At 35.6% G+C, this 16,887-nt stretch overlaps 1 protein-coding gene across 21 annotated transcripts in view; it reads left to right on the top strand.

Moving 5' to 3' along the window:
* ELF2 (E74 like ETS transcription factor 2) overlaps positions 1-16,887 on the top strand; it is an 87,662-nt gene that overhangs the window by 61,167 nt on the left and 9,608 nt on the right. For 8 of the 21 annotated variants that reach the window (XM_032463639.1, XM_032463608.1, XM_032463628.1 and 5 more), the window contains 4 exons: positions 10,885-10,998; positions 12,400-12,573; positions 14,780-14,818; positions 15,177-15,263. In XM_032463639.1, coding sequence (XP_032319530.1) covers positions 10,885-10,998; positions 12,400-12,573; positions 14,780-14,818; positions 15,177-15,263 — 414 coding nt within the window. Of the gene's footprint in view, positions 1-2,151; positions 2,360-10,884; positions 10,999-12,399; positions 12,574-14,779; positions 14,819-15,176; positions 15,264-16,887 lie in introns of those variants that run through there. The other 13 variants (XM_032463647.1, XM_032463719.1, XM_032463722.1 and 10 more) reach the window with 11 other exon arrangements.

Raw genomic sequence — 16,887 nt, 5'->3', positions numbered from 1 at the left:
GCAAGGCAGAATTGCATTAAACCCCAGGGAATTGTGTTTCTGTAAGTTTTAAATATATAGACATATCTTCCTGTCTTTCTGCATTAATTCCATATTTTATATATATATAAAATACACACATGTATAAATATGTATGTGTATATATTGTGAAGTATTATGCAGGAGTAGATACAGCTTTTATTCTCTTGGAACTTAAAATACAAGGCTGACATGAATCCATATAATCAAGATGTACAGAAAATAAAATACACAGACAGTATTCACTTCTTAAGATATATCTCAAGAAGCAAATTAGGTGAAAGTTACCTATCAGGCTTCATACTGACTCTTGTATTGAGAAGGGTGCTCCTTTTTGAGCCAAGTTAAATCTGTCATCTCCAGAAAAAAATAAATCTTTGGCTTACATTACTCTCTTCCCTTTTAAATACAATACATGAAAATCTGTTAGTTGATAGGAGTGGAAATTCAGATTTGTTAACAATTTCAATGATCTGCCTAAAGCTAGCAGTTAGCCCCTTAGTGTTCCTGTTATCATCCCCCCACCTGGAAACCGTCTCAGTTTAAGATGCTTCCAATCAATGGATGGCCCTTATTTTAAATTGACTAGAAATAAAAAATAAAAGCTACCAGTCATATATTTTCTTTTTGTCCAATAAGTGGCAAGTTTACCTAATGCAAAAAAGAGGTCCTTATATAAGTTTAAGGGGAGCTGTACTTTGGAAATGGCATATAGGTTCTTTTTGGGGAAGGTGGGGATCATGGTGGTAGGGTTAGGGGAAATGACCAAGAGAATAAAATGGAAAACACAAAAAACAGAAATCAAAAAACCCCAGTCAGAGGCTATGTAAATCTATTCTGAAGTCACACTGACATGTTGGACAAACTTTTATAAAATGATACTAAATTAATATTATCACTGGGAAAAAATTTTTCTCTAGTTATCAGCACAGTTCATTCAATTTAGATCATAAAAATTACACCTTGTAATTTAGAATTTGTAACTACCAAGTCTTTTTTGTGTTTATTCAGCAAATACTGAGCACTTACTCTATAGGAGGCATAGTTTTACATAAATTTTGTGTAGAAACGACTTCAGGGCAACATTTTGTTTTAAATTTTTTTTTTAATTAAAAAAATTTTAAATTGAAATGTAGTTGATTTACAATGGTCTTTTAGTTTCAGATGTACAGCAAAGTGATTCAGCTATATATATTAAATTATATATATTCAGTTATATACAATTAGTGTGTGTGTGTGTGTGTGTGTATAAAATTCTGAAGCCAGTGGAGTACTTTTTGTTTGAATGAAGCTTCATCTGAGTCATTTTATTGGTTTGATTTCCTGTGTTGTCAGTAAGTTTATAGTCACTAAATGACAGTTATCCCCCACTTCTATTTTAATATGTACATTATATGCAATAAGGATAGTTTTATCAAAAAGATGTTTAAAAGTAGATGACAATATAAATGAATACGTTTGTTTCCAAATGAACTAAATAGAAATGCAAGAGGGTACAGAAATTTCATGACTGGCACATTGGGGAGGGATAATCCAATCTCTCAGAGGCTGGCATGTTGTTATTTGCTAATGAACACCTGTTTAGTGTGCTCTTTAACAACACTTCTGTAGAGGGAAAAAGACGAAGTCGGTCTTTGAGTAGTTGGAAGCTCCTTATTTTGTCCAAGTAAAGCTTTTGCATTTTGTAGGTATGACTCTTTTGGTTGGTATTGTTTTAAAGTACAGCTCTTTGAAGTAAACGGCCAAAACGAGTTAAATAACCACCTTTATTTACAGCCGCGGGACTAGGCATTTGATCTCCTCCAGAAAGAACATTTGACTAATGGCTCTTTTCTAGCGTGGGGACAATTGCAGACTTTTCTTCCGCAGAGCGTGAAATGTGCCTCTTCCTGCCGAGGGGCCTTGTCTTAGCCGCGGCTCCCGGGACGACTTCCAGCCTCAGGTGTCCCTCCCGCCGCGGGCCGCGGCCGCTCCCCGGGGCGGGCGTCCGGGACTTCCTGTCTGGGCGCGGGGCGGAAGGATCGCGTTGCCAGCTGAGGCGGCCGCCGCCGCCGCCCCTGCCGTTAGGTGGTGGGGTTTCTCAGCCCGGCGGCAGGAGGCGGGCCGGCCTCGGCTTCCTGTCGGAGGACGCGCAAGGATCCGGGCGTCTGAGTGTGTGCGAGTGCGTGAGTGTGTGTCGGCCGCACGGCGTGTGTCTCCGGCCGCGGGTTCCGCCTCCTCCCCTACCGCCGCTGCTCACGGTGTAAGTCAATGTGAAGCAGCAGCTCCAGCCCCGGGATAAACATGGCGACGTCTCTGCATGAGGGACCCACGAACCAGCTGGATCTGCTCATCCGGGCTGGTAAGGACAGGGGAACTTTGCTCCTGTGCATCGGTGCAGCAGGCGAGGGGGTGCACAGAAAGCGGGGAGACTTCCCTGTAGCGGTCAGTGCAGGGGGTACGGTGTCCACCTCAGTCCCTGGGGCGGCCGGGGGAAAGGGGGGTAGTGAATGAAGTAATGGAGGCGACGAATCAGGAAGTGATCACCTTGGAGAGTAACCTGCCTCGAATCTGGCGCTGTCGCTTCTGGGTGGGTTTGTGGAGCAGCGGCAGCAGCTGCCGGGCGGAGCTCTGGCAGCGGGTGCTGGGGAACCGAGCCGCAGTTAAGTTGGGGACTCGGGGGCGGACGAGTTGTGCGCTTCACCCCAGTTGCTGAGGAACCAGGAAGTGAGTGAGGCTGTTGTCTACCGGCTGCGCCTGCCACGCTGTCTGGCCGGAGAGGCCGCTACTGCTCGCGGTCGGGGGCGGCGGGCTTCTCCGGTGGACGCTCGCCACCCCCGCCCCGTTCTCCTTTCAGACTTGGTCCACAAATCCTCGACTTCCTCGTGGACGAGGTAGCCCCGGGCCATGTCCGGTAGACCGATACCCGCCAAAAAAAAATGCTCTGACCCTCCTCTTCACATCCACACCTTGTGCGGTCTCAGGAGTAACGGTTCTGGAAAGGGTCACTTAATAATGTGGAGCCGCCCGGGGTAGTGGTTCTCTCAGGGGCCCGCCTCCCTTTCCTCATTTAGTGGGCGGCTGTGAAGAAGTAGGTTTATGCCCCTTCCCTCGTGGGTTGTTTTTTGTGGGGGGGATATTGGGAAGGACACGGGATATATTTTGCACCTCTGACCTGGAGCGTTGGGGCGTCAGAGAAGAACGTTTATTTTTGTAAACAGTGGGTGAAGGTGGAGGAGTAGGGCGGGCGGGAGAGAGTCTTGGCCCTAGGGAAGTCTCAGCACGGAATTGCCCCCTTTTCCCCTCCCCCCAAGCCTCCCACCATAGCGGAAGCGCCTCGGAGAGGACAGAACGGACGGGATTGACAGGCCTCTGGTTCCAATCTGCTCGCTGAGATGTTCCAAATAAGAACGTTGGTTTCTGGGGGCGGGTCTCCGAGCCCGCGCTGGGCCAATGAAGATTGGGCGGGAGTGAAGCTGACAATGTACGCATGGAATTGGAGGGAAGAGGAGTGTAAACACGGAAGTGGCCGCGGGGGTGGGGGATGTGCAGCGCCACTGCTGCAGCGGAAGGGCACGGACTTAAGTTACATAGAAAAAGCAGCTTTACTTAATAGCAGACAGCGCAGTGAGGGCCTTGAATCGGCGTAGCAGTGCTTGAATACTGTTTGCTTACTGCAGTAAGCGTAAACGTTTCTTTCCCTGGGTTCTATGTCACAGTCGCCATCGTTGGGAATTGGAAAATGGGAAATATTCACCGAAGAGTAATGTGAAAGATCTATCTTACTCTCTGTTTCCCATCCATTGTTTTTAGGTAGGGAAGTTAGTGGTTTGGTTGGTGAAACCCTGTGATTTAATTCGATTGGGAGAAATCATGAACACAGGTATTTTTAACATAACTTTAAAGTCTGAATAAATACAACCATATATATCGTATAGCACATAATGAGTAACGACCTTTTACTCTGTAAAATATAATATTACGTTTCAAAGGTTCCAAAGAAAAGTCACAGTTTATTAAGTAGTGGTTAAAATACATTTGACAGTTACTTTCTGGTCAGAGCAAGAACTTAAATTTTAGTGAAAAAGAGGCAGAGTACAATGAGAACTTAGTCCCTTTGTGTATGTTCAGCCCATTAATATAACATGAATTAAGGGATGGAATTTTTGGCTTTATATTACTGGTACTAACAATACTTCTAATTGTTTGGGTCGGTAGTGTTGAGCATATATATTTCCAGAAATGTTCCCAGTGGTTGTCAGAACCTTAGAATAGTCTATGCAGTTAGAATTTTGCAAAATACTGTAGATGTAAGAGGGCTTAGTTTTGCCAATAGAAGGTATTTTTGGAATTATCCAAACTGAATGTGACCTGTAGATTCTTTGCTTGGAGTGGATGCATATAGACAGGCTACAGTAAATTATTTCTTTAATCTTGTTCATGTAATCTGAAGCTTCTTTACAAGCCCTATTTTAGAAGGAAATTTGAGACAGGTTTGCTAATTTACCCAAGGTTTACTCAGTGAGTTAAAAGTTGAGGAGGAAAGATGGTCCAGAAAATGAAGAATCATAGGTCTAAATTTTTATTGCTGCCAGTTTCCAGTGATGTTGGGAGAGTAATGTTTGTAAGATTTGTATTTGTAAAATGGACATAAATGTTAATATAACTACAGTGATTGCTATAATGGGTTGATAATTAGTGTAGAATGACTGATACTAAGGAGAACTAGAGGAGATGAACTTTAAGTTGAATATTGTTAGCATAACTTGTTTCTAAGTAAGTATAAAGCACTTAGTGTTATCATTACTGTTATGTGTTAAGATGCTAGAGGATGTATTTTTGCTTTTATTTTCCTCCTCTAGAGACTTATCAACTTCAGCTTTAGTTATCAACATTAATGCTGTCAGAAGTTGGAGTAAAGATTAAAATGAGTGTTTATTAAAAATCACTTTCATTTTAACATACAAACTTTTTGTTTGTGATAAAAACTTGACATACTTTTTAAAACTTTCGCTGGCAGTATGATGTATGAGAAAGCCTTGACCCTGAAGTCAGGAGATAAGGATCTTTATGTGTCACTAAACTAGCTCTTTAAGGCTTCATTTTCTGTAAAAGGACAGGATTGACTGGGTGGTCTCTAATAACTCTTATGTATGTATGCATGCATGCATGCTGCATTGTTTTCTTTAAGTTACATTTTTTAAAAATACATTTTTATTGAAGTATAGTCAGTTTACAATGTTGTGTCAGTTTCTGGTGTACAGCACAATACTTCAGTCATACCTAATAACTTTTAAAGCTCTAAGATTATAGGTGGCTCAGAAATACTAAATTTAATGAAGAGAAGGTTCTTTTTTTTCTTGGATTTCTTTACACCATGTGAGTGAATATGTCTTAAGGTCATTATGTAAAGGGGAGGTTAATTTCTTTTAGCCAATCTTTGTGTTAAATTGGAACTTGAGGCCATATTTATATATTGGATAAGATTATGATATAATTTAATAATTTAGGCTCATTTCTAATATATATAGCTTATTATAGGAAAATGAATATCTATAGGAAAAATGAATGTTAGTTAATAGTTATGCAGAAATGTTGTGTAATATGATCTGGGTTTTGTTTTTTTTTTTTAAGATTTTCAGTTTAAAATATTCTGTCTTAAGTATACTTGCCTTGACTTTTTTTCCTTTTTTTTTATTGAAAAAGTGGAGAATGTAAAAATAGGGTAATTAGAAATTTTGTTCTGTTTTAATGCAATTATTGAATGCAAGGGGAAAATTTTTCTGGATATTTCGCAGAAGTATTTTCACGGACAGAACAAATCTGTCTAGTTTGCAAAGTTCATGAAATTTGAACTTGAAAATCTTTTTTCTAATTTACTGTAAGTTGGAATATCTAGTATCAATCTTGAAAAGATCATCAATTTGAAAAAAATTAGCAGGATGTGAAAAGGTGAAGCATGTGTTGAAATAAAACTGGAAGAACAGCAGTAATTTTTTAAAAAAACTATTTTAAAATGTGTTTAAGAAATTGCTCTTCAAAATTTATTGCAGCATTAGTACTAAAATTCATGTGAAAATTGATTTAAAGAGTAACATCAGTATGTAATTAGTCATTCAGGATAATTAAACATCAGTTTCCTTTAGAGACAAATTTAGTTAGGGGCAGGCAGGAGACTGTTCTTAATAATTATTTAAACTTTTTGTGTTATAGCATAAATGTTCAAAGGGATGCAAAGAAATATTTATGAAAAGCTTAAAAAATCTTTGTAAGTAAGTGGGCAAAATACTGTTGTACATACCAAAATGGATCATAATTTTTCATCTACACACTGATGTTTATGTTTAGAAGCTGAAACTTAGAGAAAAATGAGGATAGAATTTGGGTTTATTATTTACACTTGATAGTAAATTACAGCTGCAGTTCTTAAAAACTAAAATCTCTGATATGGAGGATTCTGGGAGTGCCCAAGACCCTTTCAGGGGATCTGGGAAATCAAAATTTTTTTCATAGCAACACTAAGACATTATTTGCCTTTTCATTTTCTCAAGTGTTCAGAGGAGGTTTCTAGTGACTGCATGAATTGATATGTAACAGATTGAATGAAGAAGCAAGTATGAGAACCTAACTGTTTTTTACCATGTGTTTGCAAAAAAATGTAAAACTACTGTTTAAATTTTTCTTCGTTTTAGAAAAGTTATTTTTCTTAAAAATATTAGTTTTCTTAGTTTTAATTGCAAATAGGATAAATATCTTAACATAGGACTTAAATAAGCAAAATCTCTTTGTGATCTTCAATAATTTGAGTGTAAAAGGGTCTTTCACCAAAAAAGTTTGAGAATAGCTGAATTAGTTTAAATTAATCTATACTTTTCAGAACCATAGTCACTAGCCACATGTGACAGTTAAGTACTTGAAATGTAGCTGATAAACTGAATTTTTAATTTTTAAAACATTTAATTAATTTAAATGTAAAAACTGAAGCAGTGAAAAACTTAATGTTGTTTACATGTTGAAATGACAGTGTTTGGGATATACTGGGTTAAGTGAAAGGTACTAACTTCATCTTCTGCTTACTTTTCCTAATGTGACTACTGGAAATTAAAAAACTATATATGGCTCTTGATGTATTTTTATTTGACAGCTCTACTTAAAATAATTTTATACTCTTTCCCTTTTTAAACCCTATAAAGCAGCTTTATTGATTAGAAAGTCAAAGGGGAACAAGTAAAGATGGAGTGTCCTAGACCTTTCCCCCTTTTCATTGTGTTCATTTGTGTTCTTCACTCACCTATTACTGTTACAGCCTTGGGGCATTAGAGGATAAGCTGTGGTGAGTCAGGTGCGGTAGCTGAGTGATGCCCTTGTAATATTAGTTTATGGTCTTGCTTGCAGGGGACTACCACTATCACCTAATGAAGTGTTTTCTGATTTTTTTCCATTGCTCTCAAATTAAATTGCTATTAATTTTTATTTTTGACTTTTAAGAACATTGTTATGAACTAGATCCATTGCCAGCATTCTCTTCTGCAAAGCTGAGAGGTATGTCTCTTGACAGACTTAATTACCAAGTTTGGTATTTAGTAACAGCTGTTGAGTGAGTCTGGAATAGTCTACTATACAAACATCAGTTGATTAGAAAGCTGGAAATGGAACAAGAAGACTCTTATAAAAGTAAAGGAAGGCATAGGCAAATTTAGTTTTCTGACACTGATTAAAATCAAAATAGTTTAGAAATTTATTTCTTCAAGGCGTACTGACCAGCCAACTGCTCTAGAAGATGATACCTGTCAGATTACTTTCAACTTCATTGTTTCTAATTTTAAACGAGTTGCTTTTTAATCCCCCTCCAATAAGTTTCCTACGCAGGCATAGAAAGACACCAGTAAATCAAGTTTTAAGTAGAGTTAAGGAATTTTCAGCCCTTGCTTGCTTTGATTGCACAACACTGTTAAATTCTTATTCTTTAGTTGTGCAAAATTTGGTATTAATTGTATTTGAATTATTGATCTGAACAAAATAGTTTGAAAAGTTTTTAAAAATCACGTAAACTCGGAAGGGAGAAATATTTCTTAAATTCCTTTTAACAAAAACTGCTTGATGGCTTATGTTAACAAAAGTAACAGGAGATAGTGCTCACTTTTAAGAAAACGGGTGAAGTATTCTTGGGAACTGTCGTAAGTACATTATTATAAATTGATCTAAGTGTGAGCTCTCAGGTATTCATTTTTTGAAAAAATATGCTTGGAGTTATTTTAGTTAGTAAATAAAATTGACAAAAAGTAAAGTTATTAAGCATCAAAGAAAAAAAGAAGGAAACAAATGCTCTCCTTAACAAGCTCTTAATTTAGAGTAACTTTAAATTATTTTGCCATCTTTATTTGGTTTTGAAATATTTTATTTCCATTTATGTTTTGATACTCTGTACTATTAGTGTAAACTTCACAAGGCCAGAGATCTATTCAAATTTGTATCTCAAGTTTATAGTACAGCGTCTGGCATATGGTAAGTCCTCAACAAGCATTTGTTGATTGTACATAGAGTATTATTGGATTGATAATGCATAGAGAATTTATGCATTTTTGATACTCTCTAAATTTAAAGTATAAGTAATTAAATATTCTTCTTAAATTTGTATGTATTTTGTTTTACTCTGTAAATGTGAAATATTTTAGGAAAATATTTTGAATTTAAGGGAAAAGGGGAGGCTGATGTCAGAAATATAAGCAAGAAAATTTTCACTGACATGACCAACATGAAATCGTGGTTTTGAAAATGTACCTCAAACTACATAAGAACTAACGGCAGTATAATATGTAACTCTGGCAAATTTTGTTTTATGACTTGAAACATTAAAAAAAGTAGTAAAATCTTATTGCTGTATTATTATCAAATACCCAAATCACTGATTTTAATATGGTAGAATTTTTAGGATGTGTCTTAATAAAATTACATAATGAATTACTTTACCCCGGATGGTTTATTAATAGCACCTAAGACAACAGCTAAATTGCAATACAGGCAGACTTCAAAGAGAATGAAGTTCCTAAAAACCTGAGAATCTGCTTCCCAAGGTTCTTTAGTGCATATGGGTATTGTAGGGAGGTACTTTGGAAAAAAATACTTGAGAATGGTAATATATTTTATACTTACTAAGAGTAAATTTCTTAAAGTTGAGTTCGAAGGACTGATTGAATCCTTTGCTTTAGTGAAGCTGCAGATAAGAGTAAGCAGGGTCACCTAAAGATAGATTTACTTAGAGGTTTGGCTGCCTCTCTGGAACTGTTTAGCTTTGAGCAGATTTCCATAAATGGAAAGAGCAACTGGAGAGACTTGGTACCTTGGTTGAGAGTGTGGATGATGTGCAACAGGTGGTAAAACAGTCACTGGATTTTTTTATAAATGCTCTCCAAATGACTGGTGTGTTTAAAGCTGAGGCTTTAGCAGTTGGTGAATTTTGAGACTGAGTAAAAAAATTTTTTTTCAATTAAATGGTTACTAGAAACAGTTTTAAAAGATACCTATCTTTAAAGTGTGGAACTTGTGGATTTGTAATGTGGTTTTATGAAATTTGTACAAATACTTCCTTTTAGTTCCATTAGAGGACATCTTGAGAAAAATCTATCATGTTAGAAACTGTTACATATTCATGTTTCAGAATCTCTTACCAAGTAGAATATTCGGTATTGTAAGTCAGGATATGAAATTAGTGTATCATTAGTATATCATTAGGGTGCTTGAATTGCCACTTTTTCTATAAAGTCAGTGGATTGTCCTTTACTTCAGTGCATAAAAGAAATACTTGGATGCCTACTATATGAAAAGTCTATGTTAGGAATTGTAACATGTATCAATGAATTAAGATAACCCTCCCTCATCTCAAGGAGCTTATAATTTTATAGGAGTGATAAGAAATTATCACCATTTATTGAAATTCTTATCTATATATCAGGCATTGTTTAAGGTTTTTAAGGGAATCACTGCACTTAATTCTCACAACTGTATAAGGTAAGTAATACTCCTGTTTGGTGAAAAAGGAAACTAAGCCTTACAAGAAATTAATTTGCTGGCTTAGGGTAACAGAACTTATAAGTGGCAGGGGCAGGGACTGGAGCCCAAGCTATTGATTAGGCCTGGACACCCAGACCACTGCTGCATACTTTACTGTTTCACAAATAATTTAATCAACAGAGTGCTAGAAGAGAGTTGCAGAAGGTAGTAGAATTAGCAAAGATTTCATGGTGGGGGGAGGTGGGAACTGTAGAAACGCGCACTCTGTTTTTCTTCCCCCCACTTTTTAAATTTCCTAGGATAAAACCTAGGTAAAATCTAGTGAGATCCTGAAGAAAGCAGGCTATTGTGAAGAAAATTCCTAAGTTTCTCTGGTACTAAAGATGCACTCACCCAGGACAGTCTAAGAATTGAACTAATTCGTTAAATGAATTTAGTAATATGTGTTTCTGACTGATTCTGCTAGGTATTAAACCCCTGATTTTAGTAGCAGTATATCAGAATTGTAATTGACCAGATAGGATTGTTAATCTACAACCATCCCTCCCTGCCCTGCTGCCTCCCCCAAGTTAGTTTTGGCCTAAAATTGATACAGGGTTCAAATTTCAAGGGTTTGTCTTTGTTTTCCTTTGGATAAAGAAATTTCTAATCAATCTCAATAGTTGGTTTATATTCAGCATTCATATAGATACTAAATTGTTTTGGTTTTAAAATTATTTCCGTAAATAAGTTATATAGACTAATACATATCAATGACTTTATATTAGAGTTATTCATGTGAGAGTTAATTTATATTTATCTCTTACACCATAATGTGTTTTAATTTAGTAATGTGTTCAGTGCATTTTTATTGAATAGAACTAAATTCCCTTGCAGTGGAAGCATCAGTTCATAGCAGTAATGCACACTGTACAGATAAGACAATTGAAGCTGCTGAAGCCCTGCTTCATATGGAATCTCCTACCTGCTTGAGAGATTCAAGAAGTCCTGGTATGTGAACTGTTCTTTTTTATAATAAACACATCACATCACTTCAGGTATCTCGAATGAAAGTCTTAAAAAAAAAAAACCCAGGGGATTGTTGGTGTTCTCAAAGTCTATTATACATAAATACCTATGACAGGAATAATTGATCTTTATTTGTCCAAGTTCCCAAATCTTAAATAGTTTAATTACTCAATTTTCAAAATAAACGATACAGAAAATGCCCACTATAGATAGACAAATGTTTATTAAATTCCTATTTTTACTATCATGTCTTATTTCCTTACCCAGAGGGAAATTGTAAATGTTTGTAGTCCTTAAGTGAATGGCAGATGGAGGCAGTTGCCACCTATGACCACTTTCAGGCCTTTTTTCAGGGATAAAATGGGCATTATCTCCAGGGAACCTCTGTGCTAGAGAGAGGAGGTGGCTTCCACTGTTTCCTCACACTCCTTCAGGCTGCACATTTCCCTTTTTAAAATTCTTTTGGTCCCCCCTTTTCAAGACTGCCTTTGAGAGTCATTTTGTCCTAATTTTAATTTGTCCTAATTTTAATGTCCAAATGTTACAGTAAGATTGACCCTTATTTTAGGGATTTACGGTAAATACTAAGATCAGCCATACTTTTTAGAGTAGGAATTCCATGTATTTATTCAGGGATATGAGAAGAAAATTAGGGCATATTGGTCAATGTATTAATGTATGATAGTATGTATTAATTTTCTCTTGATTGAAAAAGAAATGTCATATCCTGATTTATCATGCACATGAGAAGAAAGCCAGAGCAAGAGCAGTGTTACTGCATACAAGAAGAATACTAAATAGCCATCTGTATGTACTGTTTTAGTGACCCAAAATATCAGGACTGTTCCATTAAATAGAATTTAACATTTTGAAAGATGGTATTCATTGGGCTGTAATGAGCAAGTTTTCTTTTTCTTTATATTTTAAAATGAACTAAGTTCTTACTTTTCACTGAAAACATGTTAATTATTTCAGTGTTATACCAGGTGCATGTTTTACCTGCTTAGAGAATAATGATGAGTACATGGAAGGAAAATAATTAACTCACTATTATACTATTACTTTATTTTCAAATGTTTTCTCAATTGTCAAATAATTCAAAATCTACAGTTTGAAAGCATGTAAAAGTGTGAAGCACGGGGGTTGACTACTCACGTTCCTCCCCCCTTACCCATAGGATTAACATTTGCTTCAGATTGACTTTCTTTGCATTTATTTCCTTACATACTTTAGATCATAATGTATATTCAGCAAATGAAATTCAAGTTCTTATCTTGCTTTGATGACTGCTTAATAACCTTACCTCTATTAAATATTGAATTGTCCATATTAAGAAGCATTGATGGGGGTGGGAAGTTTTAATTTTTCAACTTTTTTTTATAGTGGAAGTGTTTGTCCCTCCTTGTGTATCAACTCCAGAATTTATCCATGCTGCTATGAGGCCAGATGTCATTACAGAAACTGTAGTGGAGGTGTCAACTGAAGAATCTGAACCAATGGATACCTCTCCTATTCCTACATCACCAGATAGCCATGAACCAATGAAAAAGAAAAAAGGTAGAGTGTATTTTAAATTTTTGGAAAATTAGGTGAAATTTTTCCTGGTATCTTTTTCCTCATCATGGAACATAGGAAATACATGCTGTAGATTTATGATTGATTTTATCTTAACTAGATATTCTAAAAAAATGAACAAACTGAGATTTTAGTTTTGTCTTTTAGCCTTTTAATGTGTCATACTGTTTAAAGGAGTTAGTATTTGAGCCCTAAAAGTAGTTGCCTGAAATGAGATTATAGCAGGTTTTCGAAACACAAAAGGAAAATCAGAGATTCACTGCACCTTTTTCTACTTTCTGATCCTTTTAAGTACTTGGTTACTTAAAAATATTATTCTTTATTTTCTCTATTTTTCATAACTTATCTTCCTACACATTGTGGGCATTAAAATAAGAGGCCCAATTTTGTTCCCCGTAACTTCTGCCTTAAAACACCAAGATTGCAGATGAGGACTTCTAAGTGGAATGAATTCACCATTGGGTAAAGAGTATTTCCACTTACTATTTCACTTCTGCTGAAACTTCTGCTCACTTGATCCTAATGGGTGAGGCCCAAGGCTCCAGCCCATCTTCAGCATCCTGAGAAGATAGGCAATGTGGGTCCTTTTCCTGTTTGAATCAAAGGTAAAACTTGAAAGAAATTAAATCCTGTATAGATGGACACTCATCTAATTCCATTTCCTTCCCTATCTGTTTCTTCACATTTTAGAATGGGGGGAAAAAATTAAAGGCAAAAATAAGGGAAAACTTGTGTTTGGAAACAATGGTATTTTCTTTCATTTATTAGCAGTGTTTCAGATTGGTCTGTGCTCATTGCTGTGAGGGATACAATGAAGAATAAGAGTGCCTTCCCTCTTGTAGTATAGATTATATGTATTTGAGAAAGGCATCAATGAGAGAATTTAGAAGGAAGCATTACTTCTTGCTGTAAAAATTTAAAAATAAAAGGCATACACTGCCCACTGTAGCCTTTGGCTGGTTGTATCTTATAGGAACTATTCAAAATAAGAAATTTTTAGATTTAAATGATGAGGGAAAAGCCTGTGAACAGCTGAGATCATTTAGGGAACCAAGACCTCTAGATAACCAAGTTGATCTGCCTGTGTGGTGATATGATATAAACCTGGAAATGATTTGCCAATTAATACTAATCTTATATGTTTGAAAATAGATAGTCTGAATGAATGACCATTGAAAAATTACATATAACACTATTAATTATTTATTTGTGGTTAAGTACATTTGGGACATAGAAAGTTAGGTAGGTTATTTTTTAATTGTAGAACCTTTTAAAAAATTTCTACAGCTTTTAATATACTAATGTGCTTTGTGAATCTCCAAGAGAAGATAGCATGCTGTGTACTAAAAGTTAATTTGACTATAGAGCCCTTTTTCCTACTGATGAATAACCTATTTCTCAAGGAATATGATTTGGGAAATGCTGCTTTATAAGAAAATTAGCCTTTTGGGGCTAACCTTCCCATTAAGGAAGTTGGGCTTTTGTGCTTGAATTTAGGAGACAGTAAAGATATTAGTCTTCCTACTGACTGATTCATACATATAAATACTATTTAAATTGATAAATTAGCTCTATGTCAATAAGGAGACCAGTGAACTTTCTATTTTAGTTTTTGCCAAAGCATACTTCTTATTGATTAGAATTAACCATAGTGAAATCCTAGAATATAATAGCTATCTGTGCTTTTTGAAATATAAATTAAGGCACTTTAATTTAGCTTAAGATAATCATTGCTAATGAAGAGTAAAGACATCAGAAATCCCAGCTGTATGACAATCACCAAATCAGTAATAATATATTTAATCTGAAAATATGAAATACTTGAATATTCCCAGTCTCTTTTTTTTTTTGAGGCTTCCCCTCACCTGCTAGCATTCATCCATCAGTGCTAAGGATTGAATACAGTGTATTTCGGATTTATGCCTTCTTTACTACAGAGAAGCATAGCTCTTGCTTTTTTTGTTCATTGTGGATGCTAGTCTGTCTGAGAGCCTTATGGCAGAGGTGAGGAGAAACAAACGGAAGGGCACATTTATTAGATGTATGAAGTAATTACCTGGAAGAATTGTTTACTCTTATAATGTACCTGCACATTGAGGTGAGGAAATTTATGCTTAAATCTGGTGAATTGATTGGCTCAGAGCAGTAGAGTATTTAAAATAATATTTTTTACTTTTCCTTATTTGAGCTCAAAGGGCTTCGCAGATTATCAGATCCTCTTCAATAGGTAGGTAAAGCTTTTTCTAACAATTCTTTAGAACAGAAAACAAAAAACCTTGTACTACAATTTGTTTTCATTGCTACATTATTGGGAAAGAGGTTAGCAAATTGAGGCTCTCACCACCTAAATACAGGTCAGTAATACCTGACTTGCCGTATCGAGATTACTACCAACTAACTCATGTAATCTAAAATTGCTGAAGTGCTTTTAATGCTCCTTTTAAAAGCAACTTTTGTATATACTGAGTATATTAATCTATAAATTAATGTCTAGTTTCATGAGTAATATGCTATCAAAGCCTGCTATCATGCTTCTTTTATTTTTCCTATTTTCAATGTATGGTTTCAATATCTTATATTTTCAGTTGGCCGTAAACCAAAGACCCAGCAATCACCAATTTCCAATGGGTCTCCTGAGTTAGGTATAAAGAAGAAACCCAGAGAAGGAAAAGGTAATTTGGGGAGGCTGTTTTAGAGGTGTGATTTTTTTTTTTTTCTGTCAGGTGACATTTTTGCTTTTGTAGGAAAACCATTTCTAGTACATGCACAGGTGAGAGTACTGTCTGTGGTAGTGATTCTTAATCAGGACTGTATCAGCATCATGTGAGGAGCTTTTTCAGACTGTGCCCAGCCCCTACCCCACTGAGATTCTAAACTATGAGGAGTGGAGGAGGGCAGGCGTTTGAATTTGGAAAAGGTCCTAAGTGCAATCTGATGCACACCTGTATTAAAAGCCATTGTTCCAGAGGATGTGTGTATGTATAATAGTTCTCATCCTCATGTAGAGTCGCTTAGAATTTTAAAAGGTTTACAAAACTAAGACTTTCTGATACAAAATTTCTTAACTGATAAAACAATGCAGTAATTCAGTACAAGGTGAATTTAATTTTCCAGTCAACAAAATTTCAGTCATGTCAGTAAGGATATCTGAACAAAATTTACTATATTTGCTTTAGAATTTGCATGTTCTCACTAAAAAGTAGCAATAATCCTCTTATGTTTTCTGCTCTCTTAATAAGTTGATTTTAAGTGATTTTAATAAAGGTTTTAGATGTGTTCTGATAACCAAAAAGTCATCATTTCCATGAATATTTCCAATATGAAGTTGGATACATTTTAGATTAATATTTTCAAATTTATTCCATATTCAGGTCTGATATATCTCATTTTAAATAATTAAAGCAAAAAATAAGTCTCTAGTAAAAAAATTAAACCTAGTAACCCTACCAAGAAATATAGTTAGACAAAAAAAAAATCGAGTAACAGTAAACTCTTATTTACTCAGGAATTGTTTATTCAAATAATTTGGGACACATTTAGGATAACTTTTATTTCCTTGTGTGTCTTTCATTGTCTTGCATTTCTGACACCTTAGATTTTATCTTCTAATTTATATGGAAAACTTTGAAACTTACATAATAGTACTAAATATTAGGAAATTAAACTGTAAATATACAATTATTATTGTTTTTAAAATTATTCCTATCATCAATGGTATCTCTTATATACAAAGACTTTAACATTGGAAAAAAATTTTGTGACAACCTATTTTTACCAATCAAAATCACCTTTCATTAAATTTTCAATTGTGTATTAAACTTGAGACAAAATTTTTTTTTTTTTTTTTACTGGAGGTACTGGAGATGGAACCCAGGACCTCATGCATGATAAGCATGGGCTCCATCACTGAGCTATACCCTCCCCCCGAGGCAAATTGTTGTAATATGAAGATTAAAGTTATTATAGTCACACTGGGATTAAAAATCCTGCCACTGTTTCCTCTTCTGCAATTATGATCATAATGTCTTCATAGACTTAATGAACTACTTTGTCTGATGAAGAAGGCTTCGCTTTCTGAATTCTGTTTTACTTAAAACCAGAAATTGAATTATTAATTTTAACTTGGGAATGGGACTGGGGTGAAGCATTTAATGATAACTTGAGGAATGCTGATGAGTCTCATTAATTCAGCAGACACAGAAGCATTCAAATCCCTACAGTGTACAAGGCACGGTCTGTTTTGTACAAAAATTTCTTCCAGAATAAGTTCTCTGCTCACTTTTACCCTGTCCAGTT

Source organism: Camelus ferus, chromosome 2 (assembly GCF_009834535.1).
Source record: "Camelus ferus isolate YT-003-E chromosome 2, BCGSAC_Cfer_1.0, whole genome shotgun sequence".
Classification (NCBI taxonomy): Eukaryota; Metazoa; Chordata; class Mammalia; order Artiodactyla; family Camelidae; genus Camelus; species Camelus ferus.
Note: the sequence above shows the minus strand (reverse complement) of the source record. Positions and strands in the feature narration are given on the sequence as shown.